The sequence below is a fragment of the Mesocricetus auratus genome, unplaced genomic scaffold, assembly GCF_017639785.1.
Source record: "Mesocricetus auratus isolate SY011 unplaced genomic scaffold, BCM_Maur_2.0 Super-Scaffold_100007, whole genome shotgun sequence".
NCBI classification, from domain to species: domain Eukaryota; kingdom Metazoa; phylum Chordata; class Mammalia; order Rodentia; family Cricetidae; genus Mesocricetus; species Mesocricetus auratus.
This window is the reverse complement of record NW_024429191.1, coordinates 72,880,380-72,897,180: the sequence shown is the minus strand read 5'-3', so window position 1 is coordinate 72,897,180 and position 16,801 is coordinate 72,880,380. Positions and strand designations below refer to the sequence as shown.

The 16,801-nt window shown below is 54.6% G+C and overlaps 1 protein-coding gene across 1 annotated transcript; it reads right to left on the bottom strand.

Annotated features, from left to right (window-relative positions):
- Positions 1-146: 146 nt before the first annotated feature.
- Samd14 (sterile alpha motif domain containing 14) lies at positions 147-16,071 on the bottom strand. The gene is given in 11 exon segments (XM_005075855.4): positions 147-1,652; positions 2,365-2,520; positions 2,601-2,720; positions 4,137-4,296; positions 4,377-4,451; positions 4,547-4,634; positions 5,468-5,663; positions 5,665-5,757; positions 6,142-6,308; positions 12,292-12,346; positions 15,693-16,071. Coding segments are annotated over 10 exon segments (1,254 nt in total). The 5' UTR covers positions 12,335-12,346; positions 15,693-16,071; the 3' UTR covers positions 147-1,496.
- Between the last annotated feature and the right edge of the window lie 730 nt (positions 16,072-16,801).

Here is a 16,801-nt window from a genome sequence, read left to right as displayed (position 1 = left end):
GAACTAACTGTACTCGGGCCCTTGCCTAGCTAGCAACCTGAGTATACCGCAAGGCGGGGCCACCCACTCAGAACACCTGGCAGTCCGTTGCCCAGTGGTATGCAAGCCATAGCTTAGTCCCGCATCCCAGACAGAAAGATCATTGGTGTGTGGTAAATATTTATTGAAAGAAGTTGCGAACCATCTTCCCCCTTCACATGCAGGTGGGGCACACTTGGTAGGGCCTCCACCCTCCCCACCCAGTCTAGATAGTGCCAATGCCCCTATACCTTAGTTTCCCTCTGAGGCCCCTCTCCCAGTGCGGATGGCTGAGCCCAAGCACAGGGCCCTGGCCTTCAGCTACTTTTTCAGGCAGGAGAGAGGGAGCTAGCATGCAGGTCCTGTCCACCCCTCCGGGAAGCTGGGAGGGGTGGGGGGTTTCTTCTCACTGACCAGCACCTGAGAAGCTGGGTAGCGTGGCATCTGAACCCTCTGTCTCTGAAAGCATCCTACAAAGGACGTATGGCAAACCTACCCAGGGCTGGCCCAGTCCTCCCTGTGGCCTATCAAACCGGAGCCAGCAATGTTTGTCAGCTCTAGGCTCGCTGAGGCCTTGATACGCCCAAGGGACCTGGGGAGCTGATGGACCCTTCGGATCCAGCAGCTTCCGGGCCACCCTCAGACCGTGTCTCTGCCCGGCTAGTGTGCTGAGAGTCACCAGTTCAGTGCCACCCAGTCACTAGTGGGGGGTGTCCTATGTCCCCAACAGCTCCCATTTATCCTGACCCCAAAGAAGGCTCAAGCACTCTCTGAAGAAGTGGATTCTAGCTCTGTGAAAGGGTCGAAGACCCACCCATGCCTGACTCAGTGGGAGAGGAGCAGGGCCATCCTGCCCGCTGGGACCTGCAGGGTTAGTGAAGAGGAGGGAGAAAGAGGCCCCTTCTCCCCACTCTGCAGCCCTTACAGAGGCCAGCTTACCCTCCACTGCTCGCTCTTCTCTCCTTTGAGGAGCTGTCTGGGAATCTACCCTGAGTGCTGCTAGCCCACTGGCCTCTCTGGGGAGAACTGCCCTCCCACCACACAGCCACCTTCAAGAGCTGAGGAGACCGCTCTGTCTCCTCCTGGGATGCTCAGGCCGCTCTCTAAGCCTAGGAATCCTGGTCATGGGAGGGCCTCTCTTGCTGGCTCACTTCCTCTTCAGTACCACTCTGGTCAGAGGGAAGAGGTTCAGCCTGGGCCAGGCTCCTCTGGGCTCCAGATTTACTGCATTCCTGGCCTCTGCCCTCTTCATCTGCCACCTTCTTCCTCCTGGAAATCTGTGCCAAACAAGTCCTCGAAATTGGGTTTATTACTGGGCCCTCTCCCTGGGATATCCCTTCAGAGGATTCGGTCCAAACAGGGTGAGAGGGGTCACGTGCCCCCAAGAAGCTGGAACCTAGACCCTACTTCCCTGGTGAGGCCCGTGCAGGTGGCTGCAAGTGCTCCGGGGTGCCGCCCCGCCGCCCCGCCAGTCACCCCTAGCTCTTCTTAGCCTCCTGCTCCCGACGCCGCAGCTTCTCCCGCTGCCGGGCAGTCTTCTCCTGCGCCTTCCGTTCCTTCTCTGCGGCCGCTGCCAGCTCCTTCAACTTCCGCTTCACCAGCGCCCGGTCATGCGAGTTGCTCAGCCCCAGGCTCTGGAAACAAACCCAGAGTGAAGAAGAGAGACCCACTCCTCCCAAGTACTCCCTGCAGCCCCCTGGAGTCTGCTCTCAAGTACGGCCTTTTCTAGGGACTGGGCCTCCAGAGAAGAGGAATGGGTTGCGAGTGGTCAGAGATGACAACTGGAACTAAGCCATTTGTGCCCCATCCTTGGCTCCAGATCCTCAGCCTAGGTGCCACAACCCTGCCCGACCTCCTGAACGCCTCAAGATGGAGATTTGTTCAAGGTCACACAGCTAGGTGGCAAGGTCTCTGCCCACTTCAAGGGATTGTCCCTTCAAACCCAGGGACCTACAGATGTTGAAAGCCACCTCTCTACATTGTCCCCTTAGCACACCCCTGCCATCAAGCCCCGAGACTAAATATGACATGGAGCTGGCCAGAAAAGAGGTCTGGCTTCCCAACACTGGATGGTAGTCCAAACCGAAGGGCAAGGTTAACCTGAACACCCAGGCTGGAGCTAGAAGGTCAAATGGGCTTAAATTTCAAGCCAGACTAGGGAGTCAAACTACGTTGCAAAGATTAGACCAGACCCTTGTATACAGGGCAGAAGCCAGGTCAGTGGCTAGACAGGGAGAGGAAACCCCAGGTCAGCCCAGGACACAAGTAAGAGCCGAAAGTCAGGACAAAGGGGGTCCTTATACTTGCAAGCTACCTCAGTCTGGCTGCTCTTACACGCTTACCTACCTTCAGTTTGCTTCCGTCCAGCTGCAGGAGCTGCGGCCCATCCACCTGTCGGGCAGCGAACTCCGCAGCGTACTGTTCCAGGTTGAGGCTGCACAGCCACTGGCCCACCTGCTGGCTGGTCCAGTGTTGTACGGTCGGGAGGGACTCGTCCAGGAACTGTGGTAGAGATGGGGAGAGTAAACGGAGCCCAGCCCGTGGCCAGGTCCCCAGCAGGCGCAAAGACTAGCCTGGCTCACCTCGTCCGAAGACTGGGACAACGTATGGTAGGGATAGGAGCACTTGGTCTCCTGTCGAGGACCACTGGGGATCTTGGGGCTGCTGCTTGGAGGTGTGGAGTCATCACTCAGGGTGGATTCCTGGATAGAAAGGGTGTGTGCTGAGGAGTAAGTTCATCCCCCCAACCCTGAGCCCGTCACACCAGCAGTTGTCCCATGCTCCTGATGCTGAACCAGAACTTAAGTGACACATCAGAACCTGAGCCCTCAGCGGGGCAGTGGTGGCGCACGCCTTTAATCCCAGCACTCGGGAGGCAGAGGCAGGCGGATCTCTGTGAGTTTGAGGCCAGGCTGGACCGACAGCCTCCAAAACAATCAGAGAAACCCTGTCTCGTAAAACAAAACAAAACAAAAAAACAAAACAAAACAGAACCTGAGCCCTCTAGGAGGGAAGTGGTTACCTAGAGGCTAGCACTAGGTGAGCAAAAGGATTAGCAGGAGTGGAGGAGGCCAGATGCTGCTGCCTTCAGGTAGCCCACCAGGATTCCCCCAAGGCTGGGTTGTGAGTCCCTGTTTCATGGGATCTCTCTCCTAGGCCTCTTGCATACTGGCTGGAGGATGGCCCTCATTGGCCTTGGATCTTTGTGAGGACTTGGGCTGCTGTCTCACTCAGCGTGGTGTCCCACGGGACCAGCATAAAGGAAGGATATGAGGAACTGAGGAAGGATGTAGGGTGATTAAAGACCAAAGTTGCACATCAGAAGGGTCTCTTCCCTGAACCCCAGAATGTCTGATTCTCCTAAGCCCATACACATTTGTGCACATCTGCGAGCAAGTCCCTTTTCTCGGGACCTCATTTTCTCTTCTGTGCTGTGCAGATAACAATGCCTGCCTTGCCTACACCACAGTTAAAGCCACACATGAGTCCTGAGCTTTGTAAAATATAGCAGTCTGTAAGGAGACTTTAGTATTGGTTGTGTTGATGGCTCTCGTTTCCTAGGATCTGAAGCTTCCAGAGCACCAGGTAGGAGTCCTGATCATCTCTTTCTCTAAAACTCCCCACCATGCAGGTGGCCAGCTGTTGATGGTGAGGTCCAGACGTGACTCAGGCAGAACAGTAAGAAACAAGGGGGCCTCGGATGGACGGAGTGAGAGGTGGGGGCTCAGTGTCCCCACATGATGCTGAGTGGAGGAAGCAATTTAAATGCACAAAAGCCATGGGAACTGGTATGAGTGCATGAGCCAATGAGTGGATGAAAAACCAGAGAGCAGGTGGAAGTCATGGGCACTAGGTGGCTGGCTCTATGGAGAGACATGATAGGTCCCAGAAAAGCCCGGGTCTCTGTCCAAGCCCAGATGAAGTATGTCCTTGTCATGAGCCTGGAGCCAGTGTGGAGCAAGAACGTCCTGGGGTTACACTGGCAGGTGGTACACTCTTACAGTCCCAGCTCAGCCTGGGGTGAGGAGTAAAACTGCCTCAGGGGGCAAAAAGAAAGACGGAAAGGAAATCTGGACGATAAGAGGGGAGGAGAAGAAGGAATAAAGACCCAGGTTTACCTGGGAAGCTGACTTCTTGGGGCTGAAACCCTCGTGTTTGGGGGAACAGGTCGGGGAGGTGGTGCTCCCTGAGGAAGCAGAGCCTTTGCCGCTGTCTGTGAACCAGGAAAAGGGCAGGAACGGGGAGCCCCCTGTCCTTCCAGAACCTTCTACGGACTCCCTGTGGAGAAAACATCCAGCATGGTGTGGGTGTCCAGGAGAGGATGGGAGCCATGGGGGGATGCCATGTGTACCTCTCACCTGCTGCCCATGGACAGGCGGTTGCTACCCTTCTCCTTCCTGCTCTTGCCAGTGGATGCTCGGCGGAGAGTGACCCTGTAAGGAGGCAGGGTCAATGGAGCACACCTGTGCACTGTGATGCTCTGACCCCAGCAGCTCCCAGGACCCACGCAGGACCTGCCCCCACTCACCCCAGGTCCAGGAATTTTCTGCGGGTCTTCTTATCCAAGCCGATGGTGGGGCTGGCAGGCTCAGGGGGGCTGGCATCCCGGCTGTCATCTTTAGAAGAGAGGGAGGAAACCAGCTAAAGTGGAGGCGTGTGTGCCTCCTGCTGCTGCCCATGTGGGGTGGTAGACATTTCTTGACTTGGAATTAGACCATCTGGCTCTTGGGTTTCATTAGCTGTGTGACCCGGGAGATGACACTCTCTTGTTTTTGAGTTCCCCTTCATTTCAAACATAGAGACATGCCCATTTTACAGTATCTAATGGGAGCCTAGGCATCTGCCTTTTGCAAACTGTAAAAGTACTTTACAACTGAGAAGGTAGGACTATTAATGTTTGTTAGTTCGTTTGGTTCGTTTGTTTTTAAGACAGGTCTCGATGAAACCCAGGCTGGCTGGAACTCCATATATGGCCTTAGTCTCCTGATTCTCCTGTCTCTTCCTCCTGAGTACTGGAATTACCAGGGTGCATCACCGTATCTGACATGCTGTGACCAAGGCTTTCTGCATGCTAGGCATACTACTGACTTTATCTTGGCCATCTTTGAACCAGCCTTTTAATCTTGGCTCAAATGTCACCTCCTCCGGGAAGCCTTTCAGGTCAGGCAAAAACTCTTCAGCTATGTATGTTTCCTTCTATTACAGTTTGTAACTATACGTTAATTACGAGGTGATTTGGTTGTTTCTTTCCTAAGCTACACTTTCCCAGAGGCCAAGGACTGTATCACTGCTCTGTTTGTCCCAGCGATGTCTATCATGTAGTAAGCTCCTGTAATGAAGAATGGAACCTGCTGGCCATCCTTCCACCTCCCCTGTAGTGACCATACCGCCCGGCCAAGCTGCGGTTCCCGTGATCGTCGGCAGGGGGCGTCGCGCCTGCCGGCCTCACCTTCGCTGTGCGGCTCTGCTCGGGGATAGCGGCGCACGAAGCTGGGGGAGCTGTCCGAGGAGGGTGCGGAGCGCGTGGGCGAGCCGGAGGTGGCGGCCAGGCCCTCATGCGAGGCGGCGTTGTGCAGGGGCCGGTAGCGGGCGAGGGGCGAAGGCGGCGGCTCGTCCTCATCCAGGCTGCGCCGCAAGCCGGGGGGGCTCCAGGCAGAAAGAGCCGCCGGCGGGAGAACCTGGGCCCGAGTGCAGAGGCGAGCGCAGCCGGTGCAGAGGGCTACCGCAGCCGTCGGTCACCTGGAAGAAGGGCAGCCGCTGATCCAGCGCCCCTCCTCACTCCCTGGAGTGAGCACCAGGGGAGCTCTGCTTCCTGGGGCCTGGAGGGTGGGTTCCTCCGGCCTGGGGATGAGGAGTGCCTGAGCAGTGCTGGGAGAAATGGGTGATAACATGAAGTGAGGACATCCTGCTTCATTTGCTAACTATGGGATTTGCAGAACCCTCTGCTCTCCGCTTCTTAATCTGTAAAATGGGCTAACAGAAGTACAGGAACCAGAAGTGAACAGCTAGCTGACATCCATTTGGGTGGATGACTGTCAAATCTTTGGGGGCACACTTCCCTGGAAGGGGCGGGCGGGGGGGGGTGATTCAGGGGCAAGATGTGAGTGTGTGTGTTACCCCAACCTTGCCTCCGGGCCCATCAGAGCTTTCACCGTCCTCAGCAGAGCTGGCACTGTCACGTAGCCTGGAGCGGGAAGGCCGGTGTCTCCGGCCCTTGGCCAGCAGCTGGGCCCGGGCTTTGTGTAAGCTGCTGTCCAGTCTGGTGGTCTCTGGTACAGCCAAGTCCAGGTCTGCAAACAGAGACCAGAGCCACCTGACCCATACCGCAGACATTGAGCTGGTGCTTGGGAGGGCAGCCCACTATGACTCTAGGTGAAGGCGGCGCCTCCCAAAGGCTGGCCTCCCAACCCCACCGGATAGCATCTGCACATGGCACAATATGCCTGGCCCTCCTGTGAGAATGGCTGGCCTATGTGCAGACACTCACACAGTCGGGTGAGAGGAGGCACACCCACCCGGATCCTAAGGACCGGGTGAGAGTTGGCAAGCATTGAAATGGGAGGGAAGTAGGGAGGAGAGATGGCACCTCTGGGTGGCAGGAAGTAGTTCTGTGGGACAAGAACTGGGAGAAAAGCCGTGGAGACCAGGGCAATGAATCTGCCGTGCACCTAGTGGGATGAACACTGGGCTCCTCAGAGCCATGTGGGGAGGGAAGGTTACAGCATCTGGGACACATTTTCAACTGGGCCCACTAGGACCAAAGACAGCAAGTCAGGACTGGAGCCACTGGCTTGGGTTTGGGGTGTGACTCCAGAAATGGACCCTCCTGGGGACAACTATCCTGCTGCACCACACTCGGGGCTGTATTTAAGGAAAGCAGTGTTATGCACGGGAAAAGCCCTCGGTTGAAATGAGGAAGCAGGACATCCAGACGCCAGTGTCAGTCTCAGGAGCAAAGCTCCTTCAGGCCCTTGAAGCTTGTCTCTTGGATCCCGGGCTCTACAGCCCAGTGCTAGGTCCTGCTAGAAGCTGGAGGGTGGGTAGCCACACCTGCTGGGAGTGTGAGGAAGCACTCCATGGCCACAATTTCACTTTCCAGTCGGCTGCCTTAGGAAGCATCGCTCTGACCAGCGGCTCGTTAGTCTAGGGGTATGATTCTCGCTTAGGAAGCATCGCTCTGGTTCTGGCCCTGGCCTTGGTACTGGGGTCTTCCTGGGCCTCAGGATGGGTCAGCACATCCCTGTGCACCCTCTCTTAGTATCTCCAGGACCCCCTGTTCCATCCTTCCCACCCACTCTTCTTGCCTGCTTCTCTCTCATCTGTAGGCATCCCCTACTTAATGGCCACTTTGTCTGTTCCCAGTCCTGACTTCCCCACTAAATACCAACCTAAGCATAGAAGCACCTGCCAGGGAACCTACAAGCCAGGACCCCCCTAGTGCCTCAGCCAAACACCACCCACAAAAGCACACCCATTAGAGCCCCTTTGCATCTAATCCCAGCACTCATGAGGTAGAGGCAGATGGATCTCTGAGTTCAAGTCCAGTCTGGTCTACAGAGGGTGTTCCAGGACAGAGAAACCCTATCTAACACTCTCTCTAGAAACCCTATCTAACCCTCCCTCCCTCCCTCCCTCCCTCCCTCCCTCCCTCCCTCCCTCCCTCCCTCCCTCCCTCCCTCCCTCCCTCCCTCCCTCCCTCCCTCTCTCTCTCTCTCTCTCTCTCTCTCTCTCTCTCTCTCATATTGGCTTGCCTTAATCTGATTTGTTGCCTCCTAGACCAATCAGTGGTCTACCCAAGTCAGCCAAGCTGGACAGCTGAGCTACCCTTCTCTACTCAGCCCTCCTCTACCCTGTTCCCACGTGTATGCTGTCTCCTTGTCTCCCCGCCGGATATTCAGAGTGTCTTCAGTGCAGAGCCCCCTATGCCCCCATGGCTGTCCCCCATGGCTGTCCCCCATGGCTCTCCCTCTGGTTGGTCTTTCTATCTTGGTAATCAGTGGCTCCATTCTTCTTGCTATTCAAACTAAACCCTGGGCCTTTTTTTTTTAACTCCCCTTGTCTGTTCCCAGCTTGCCCCCTTTCCTACACATTAGTTTAGCTGTATTCCTGTTAGCCACCCTCAAAGTAGTTAGTCCTGTCGAAACACAGAGGTGAAGCCTGAGGCTGTTTTCATGAGATTCAAAAACATCCAGGGCACTGGAGGTGAAGAATGGAAAGGGTGAAGCAAGTCTGGCCAGGTGGTGACCATGGTGGAGACAGAGTGACCAGGTGGTGACCATGGTGGAGACGGAGTGACCAGGTGGTGACCATGATGGAGACGGAGTGACCAGGTGGTGACCATGGTGGAGACGGAGTGACCAGGTGGTGACCATGGTGGAGACGGAGTGACCAGGTGGTGACCATGGTGGAGACGGAGTGACCAGGTGGTGACCATGGTGGAGACGGAGTGACCAGAACTTGAGCACATGACAGGTGTGTTCTTTTCTCTACTTATGAGGATGTCTGAGGTTTTACATTTTTTTACTATTATTTAGCTCTCTCTCTCTCTCTCTCTCTCTCTCTGTGTGTGTGTGTGTGTGTGTGTGTGTGTAGGGGTGTATATGCATTTGATGCACTTAAGTACGGATACCCTCAGAGTTCAGAAGAGGGTGTTAGATCCCCTGGAACTGGAGTCACATGCTGTTGTGAGCTGCCTGACCGTAAGTGCCAGGAACTGAACTCGGTTCCTCTACAAGAACAGTACCTACTCTATAAACTGCCCACTCTACAGTCCAAGCTCTTAGGTTTTGTCAACAAAATACTGTTTATGGCTTAGTATACACAGAGAGAGGAGTGGGAAAGAAGAGGGGAGAGGGAGGAAAAGGGGGGGCGGAGAGAGGAGCACCAGGTCTAGTCCCTATCAGCCTCTGCTATTACAAATGGCCTCCCGCTCCCTGTTACCACTTAGTGTTTCCAGCACAGCAGCCAGAGTGATCCTAATTCGATGTGTCAGCCCTGTCACCCCCCTGCTCAGAACCAGTTCATGCAGTGTCAGAGCCAGAGTTCTCTCAGCGGCCCTCTAGATTCAGTCTGTGCTCCACTTAATCTCTCTGAGCTGCCTCCATGCCCTGTCCCCTCCTCCCACCCTTCCTCTTACAGACCCAGCCTGCACCCCAAAGCTTTACACGGGTAACACCCTCTCCTGTATACTCCAAAGCACCATTCCTGTCTTTTCCTATAGCACATGTCACTCTGGGGCATCCTGGATACCTTTGCTATTTAAGCTTATATAGACTGTCAGCTCCAAAAGGACGGAGTTTTCAACCTGTGACTGCACCACAGACACCAGATAGCACCTGGTGCCTATGAATACTCTTTTACAGAAAGAAAAAGGGCACGTGAGGAACTATCCTGAATGGAACAACAGCAACCAGGGCTTCTGCCTCAGATTTGGTTGCTAGGCTGAGGCCTGGATGGCCATAAGGAGATGTTTGGTTTTTCAAGACAAGGTTTCTCTGTGTAGTCCTGGCTATTCTAGAACTTGCTCTGCAGACCAGACTGGTCTGGAATTCAGAGATCCACCTGCCTCTGCCTCGTGAGTGCTGGGATTAAAGGTGTGTACCACCACCACCTGGCTAGGAGATTTTCTAAGGAGAGGGGATGGTATAGTCCTGGCCTTGAGATGTCAGGGAACAGCCTGACTGAAGATGGAAGTAGACTCAGAGGCCATGGCATTTGTCCAGGGGTGCGGTGAGGGGGCTGAGAGGGGACAGCTACCGTCAGGACTGCTCTTTGGGATCCAGACGTGACTCACTTCAGTCCTGATGAAGAGCATCCTGGTGCCTCTGGAACCAGCTGGGAGCCGATAATAGCTCTCACACTGCTCTAAGCGCTTCACAATTATTGGTCACTGAAACCTCCGACTATCTTGGAGGAAAGGACTCAGGATCCCCAGGGCAGCCTTAATTTGCCCAAGAACATAGAGCTGGGTCAAAGACAGGCAGGCTGACTTGTTGGGAAGTACTAGACACATCAGATGTGCCCTTTCTGAACAGAGAAGGAGGCAACATTGTGTCTAAGCCCTCTTTGTTGTTGTTGTTTTGTTTTTTGAGACAGGGTTTCTTTGTGGCTTTAGAGACTGTCCTGGAACTAGCTCTTGTAGACCAGGCTGGTCTCGAACTCACAGAGATCCGCCTGCCTCTGCTAGGATTAAAGGTGTGCACCACCACCACCCGGCTTAAGCCCTCATTTTATGAGTGGAGAAACTGAACTCCGACAAGAGAGGTTTGATCAGTTGCATAGAGGGAGTAAAAGTGGAATCCAGCCTGGCCCCTGGACCAGCTCTCTAGCCTCCTCTCCACTGACCCCCAGTTGGTACCCAGGCATCTGCATCAGGGTGATGGGTCCTTGCTCCACAAGACCACATCGGTATCACCCACAGTCTGGAGAGCAAAGGGTCTCCTGAGGGCTTGGGGGTACAAAGCAAGGTGGCAGCAGTCTCACCAGGGCCCTTCAAACCCTCCTTTCATCTGCTCCCTTCCCTGCCTCCCCCTCTGGGCTCTGGGAAGTGGAAATGATGAATATTTAATTGTTTTCCTGTGAAGAAGCACTCCAGGCAGTGCCCAGCTACCTCGGCAGGCAGGAGGAAAATAAGACAGGATTGGGGAGAAGCATGGGGTGGGGAGGAAGGAGGCAGAAAAGCCCTCTGCCCACCAAGGGAAGCTCACCTTTAAGGACCTGCCAAGGTTAGGATAGACTTGTGTGGAGCCAGCCTCAGAGATAGGGAAGTATTGGGGTGGGGGTGGGGGAAGCAGGGCTCCCAGAAGCATTGAGACAACAATACTGGCATGACCAGGGCCAGTGGCGATGGCAAGAAGAGAAGAGAGAAAGGCAGAGAAGGGAGGAAGCAGGAGAACCTAGAGCCCTGTGACTCCATGTTTAGGAGCCCCTTAGAGTTACACACAGGAGTCATCCATTCAAATTCAGCTAGGGGACAGTTTTCTCACGACACAGCCATAGAGCCTGCTGACAGCTCTGCCTCTAGAAATGGTAGTGTATGCATGGACACCAGTGGATGCTGAAGGCATGGGCAGTGTGTGTGTGTGTGTGTGTGTGTGTGTGTGTGTGTGTGTGTGTGTGTGTGTGTAGGAGAAGATCTGTGGCACTTACATATGTGACTTGGGGAAAATATGTGGTGTCTGAGCTGGAATAGACAGAGGTTTAGCCCAGTGACTAAGGGCAGGGAGCCAGGCACTCTAGGGTTCTTAGCCTAGGGTTCTTACTTTGTGATGTGTTCATTCGTTCATTCATTCATTCATTCATTCTCTGTGTATACATGTGTGAGTGCATATGCACATATGCATAGAAGCCAGAAGTTGATAGCCTCGATTTCTCTCCACCTGAGTTTTTGAGACAGGGTCTCTTACTGAAGCTAGGGCTAACTAATTTGGCTAGACTGGCTGGCCAGCAAGCCCCAAGGAATCCTGCTTTCCTATCCCCAGCACTAGGATTACAAGTGTGCGCTGCTGTGTCAGTTTTGTTGGCTTTTTTGTTTGTCTGTTTGCTTTGAGATAGGATTTCTCTCTCTCTCTCTCTCTCTCTCTCTCTCTCTCTCTCTCTCTCTCTCTCTCTCTCTCTCTCTCTCTGTTTTTTTGTTTGTTTTTGTTTATCGAGACAGAGTTTCTCTGTATTGCTTTGGAGCCTGTCCTGGAACTCGCTCTATAGACCAGGCTGGCTTCGAACTCACAGAGACCTGCCTGCCTCTCCTCCTGAGTGCTGGGATTAAAGGTGTGTGCCGCCATGTCCAGTTTGTGCCCAGGTCTTATGTGGGTGTTTGGGACAGAACTCAAGTCTTCAGTGTGAGTGTGTGTGTATGTGTGTGTGTGTGTGTGTGTGCACACGCATGCGCATGATTGTGAATGTGGGTGTGCGTGTCATAGTGCACACATGGAAGTCAGAGGATAACTTTTGTGGAGTTGATTCTCTCCTCCATCCTTTATGTGGTTTATGGGAATCAAACTCAAGTTGCACAGCTAGTGCCTTTATCTGCTGAGCCATCTCTCTAGCCTCCGTGTGATTTTTAAAGCAAGTCATATTGGTACTGTGCATCCTACACCCCTTGTCTGTACAACTAACATTATTTTGAGAATCAAATGACACACTGGATGTGAGATCAGGTGCACACCATGTCCTGAGGTGCCCTATTTGCCCTTACCCCATGCCATGCCCAGTAGACTTGAAGGAAGGGTTCCATGGCTAGGTCTATTGCTAGACATAAAGTCACACAGAACTTACCAAAAACTTCATCCACAGGTTCTCGGAGCTTTGAGGAAGCCATGACTCAAGAGAGCTGGGAAGGACAAAAAGGAGAGAGAGAGAGAGAGAGAGAGAGAGAGAGAGAGAGAGAGAGAGAGAGAGAGAGAGAAACCCTGGATAAGAGGTTCAAGTTGGTTGTGGCAGTAAAGAAGCCAATAGCTTCTTGCTTCTGACCCACCCACTATTTTCCTTTCCTTAGAACTCTTACTTGGTCCTCGGAAGAGAAGCTTGTGGGTGCTGAGGCAGAAGACATAAGCAGGAAATCCACAGCAAAGCCAATCCAGGGCACAGACTAAGCCAGCTTCTCTGAGTTGGACCTGACTACTGGTTGTTGACTTCACATAGGTCCCTGCATTGCCTTAGGCCCGCTGATCACTAGCACCCCCCCCAAGCCTCCATTATCACCAACATAAAATCTAGGAGCAATGGAGATCATTAAATCCAGATCTCTCATTTTACACAGAAACAGAAGAGGAAGCATCTGGCCCAAGATCTCGCAGTAACTAATGGCAAGTACATATGTAAAACCTAGGTTCTTCTATCCATTTGCCTACCTTGCTTTATATCTATCTGCTTGCCCTTCCTCCCGCCCCCTGCCTCCCTTCCATGGGTACTCCATCCATCCAACATCTATTATACCTGTGCATCTACCCATCTCTGCATCCATCAGCTCTCCACCTCCCATCAATCACCCCATCCAGGGCTTCCTCCTCCATCACTGGGGCCCTCACCACCTGCTTTTCTGAGCTGTGCAGCATGAAGCTGGCATCACCAGCAGGACCACTCACTGTTTCAGAGAGAATGCCAGTTCTCACAGTTCCTGACAGACTCACAGATGCAGCAGGGCATTAAGTTTCCACAGCAGAAGACCTCTGAAGCATTCAGAATGTTCTGGGAAGGGCTGTGGATGGACAGACTTGTACTGTTGCTTTGGTTTCAATGTTGGTTTTGTTGTGGGAAGCAGAAAGGGCAAGCAGGGAAAGAAGGGAAGCAGGAGAAATGGACCAGAAACACCTCGGGCAGGCTTCCTAACAGGTATAGGGGGCTCAGATAAGAAGAGAGGGAAGGGGCTAGAGATATGGGCTCCGTAGTTAAGAGCACTGTTTGCTCTTCTAGAGGCCCCGGGGTTCAATTCCCAGCAACTTCACGGTGGCTCACAACCATCTAGAGTGGGATCTGATGCCCTCTTCTGGCATAAAGACATATATGTAGACAGAGCACTCATACAGTATAAATAAATCTCAAAAGAGAAGGGGGAGGGAGGGAGCTCAGGGACCATTGATGGCTCAGGGCAGGGAGCCACTGAATGGCTGAGACATGATCTCTAGTTACTTCTAATGCTCTGGTCTCTGGGAGGAAGGCAGGATGCTGGACTGGACCACATGCCCGGTAGCTCTCCTGTCATTTCACAGACATCACGTCTCTGTGAGCTACTGGGCTTGGCTTGGTCTCTTGGTATCTCCACTTTACAGGTGTGAGTATTAATATGCAATAGCTAAGAAACAGATGTCGACCCAGTCTCCAGCTTCTCGGCCCCCATTCTAGAGACGTGGTCTGCGGTTTTGGTGATGCTCAGGGAAGGGTTGGGTAGAGGGAGGGGAGCTGGTCTGCACTGGTTGGGATTAAGGCAGGCACTAAAACCACCTCCACTAGGCTTTAGGGATGCCTGGAGCTGAGCCAAAACATGCCATATGGGAGAGGTCAGCAATGGCTCAGCAAGGCTCCCTTTGCCGTTCTTGAACTCTGGAGACTAGCAGCCAAGTTCTAGAATATTCCTTCCTGGCCCGAGAGGCCAGATGGGAAGACAGGCTGGCCCTCAACATAGGATGACAAAGCCTTCTCTGACTAGGATCCAACTGTCCCTTCTCCAGATTGCTCTCCTGGGTTGCACCCCCCACCCCCATTTGTCTATACTGTTTTGAAGGCCACTTCTCCAATTCCTTCTCATACTTTACTGGCTTCCTGCTTGGGTCTTATCTCTCCTTGTCAGATGAGCCATGCGCTCTCCCTTCAGACTGGAGACTTGGGGTAGTAGCTGCTTCTCCCACCAGAATGGCTGCCCATGTTCTTTATTGAAAGCTCCAGTCCAAGGGGGAGGCCCCGGTGTGTACTGAGGTCTGTTTTAGCCCCTTTGGGTGGACTGGGGCCTCCAGCTCAGCCCATCCTGATTGAGCACAAACTGCTTCCTTTACCTCTGTCTTAGCAGCGGGCTCCCATAACTGAGGGGGCTCCTCTCTGCACTACCTCATGTGAAACTCCATGGAAGTGTAATATCCAGGAGATCACCTGCCCCTGCCACCCAGCTATCTTCTCCCAGAACCCAGCCTTGGAAAATTAGATACCCAGCCTCACCCACCCTCCCACACAGGTGTCCAACTACACCAGGGTGGAAATGAACCTGTTCCCTTGGACAACCTCTGGGCTCCCTTGTTAACAGATCCCTCCCTTCCCCAACAGCTATCAATTCCCAGAGGACCATTAGTGACCCCTGACCTTTCCCTGGGAAAAGGAAAGGCAGGCGATTTCCAAGCTACCCGGAGCCCAAGGGAAGGAGAAAGCAAAACAAAAGGTATACAACCTGGGAATGGAACCGAAGGAGCAACTAGCAGACCCAGAGGTAGAGACTGACAGTGTCCACAGGGAGCCGAGAAGAAAGATCAAGAGAGAACAGACCCAGGAGGCTCCGGAAAAGCAGCTGGGCAGCCCTGACGCCCCACCACGGGGTTAGAGAACAGAACACCTGCCCCACATGCCAGAGGGGAGAAGGGGACCCAAGCAGAAGAGAGGGGAGAGAGAGAAAGGGAGAGAGGCAGCTGACAGTCGCAGAAGTGGTTGGCCGATGGCTGGCATAGGGGAGGCAGTTGTGGAGTCAAGGAGGCCATGCCCCTCCCATGCCACCAGTCTTCAGCCAGCCCCAGGCTGGGAGCAGTCCACTGGAGTTCCACAGCCCGGCAAAGCGCCACAGAAGATGGGGTTGGTGGACAGGGCACCTACTCCTATCATAGAGTCCCCTCTCCCTAGTCACCGAGGGGAGAGCAGTTTCTCCAACCCACCGGCTCAACTGCCCGGACAGGAAGGAGTTAAGGTCTCTCCCCCTGCCCCCACACCAGTTTCTCTCTCTTCTTCTCTTCCTCCTTTCTTTTCTTTTTAAAAATTAATTTCCCCAGGCAGGAGGACGAGGATTAGGGACACAAATCCTATTTCTGTTCCCTCCCGACAGCCCAGCTCCCCGGTTCAGCGGGGTCTCCCTAGGGATAGAGGAAGAAAGGCCCTTGTGGCTTAGCTTCATCTAGCGCCACTTGGGGTGGGGGTGCCTCACCTTGAGCCCAATAGTTTCTGGCCCTGCTTCCCCTTCCACCCTAGAGGTCCCGGCCCCTCACCTCCAGCATCCGTCATTTCCAGCGTCCGGCGCCCCGGGAACCCCTCAGGCCCATGTTGCTCGGAGTGCCGGGCGGGAGAGGGGCGGAGGACTTTCACCCCGGCCGCGGGGGGCTCCGGGCGGGCTCCAGTCGCTCCATCCCAGGGTGTTGTTGGGGGATTGGAGGGGAGGGTCCCGGAGCCGGAAAGAATCCCGGAGCCGGAAAGAATGGAGAGGCGAGGTGTGTAAGGATGTAGGGAGACGGTCTGCGGGAAGCAGGAGACGCGGGCGGGGCTGGACCGGGAAACCTGACGGGAGAGGATGTTCCGTGTGTGCGTGCGTGTACGCGAGTGTGTGTGTGTGTGTGTGTGTGTGTATGTGTGTGTGTGTGTGAGGGGGGGAGAGAGAGAGAGAGAGAGAGAGAGAGAGAGAGAGAGAGAGAGAGAGAGAGAGAGAGAGAGAGAGAGAGAGAGAGAGAGAGAGAGAGCCACCTCCCGCCCCGCCCCCGCTGATCTTGGACCCTCGCGCCACAGACCGATTGGTGCGGCGTCGCGGTGCTAGGTCCGTGGGGTCGCCCCGGATAAGGCAATGCGGGGGGCGCTTGTGGGGATGCCGGTCGCCCCGGAGACAAAGAGCGGGAGGGAAGGAGGAGGCGGGCGGGCGGGCGGGCGGGCGGGCGGGAGGGGCGGAGGCCGCAAGGACCGAGGGGAGGAGGCGGCGGGTGCCCGCAGCGGGGCCGGGGATCCCAATTGCGCCGCTACTTCTCGGACCGCCGGAGACGCGGCGCTAGGGAGTCTGCGCGCTAGGAGCCGGCGAGTGACAGGGAACCGACCGGGGGGCGGTCCCGCTTCGGGACGCTCGGGGCTTTCCGCCCCCTCTGCAGGGTCTGTAAGGGCTCTTAATTCTCTCGTTCTTTTATTCAACAAGCATCTGCCGAGCAGCCAGCCTGGGCGCTGAAGGTGGAGGAGACCACTGTTGGACAGAACAGACCTGGTCCAGTACTGTCAGGGTTCAGCTAAGGATTTCCCAAGACTGGAAGCCGTGGGACACTTGAAGTTCTGGAGGGGGCGTGCACCCGAGGCACTGGAGTAGGGCACAGGGAGAATTCCTAGAGGTGTGTGGCTACTGCAG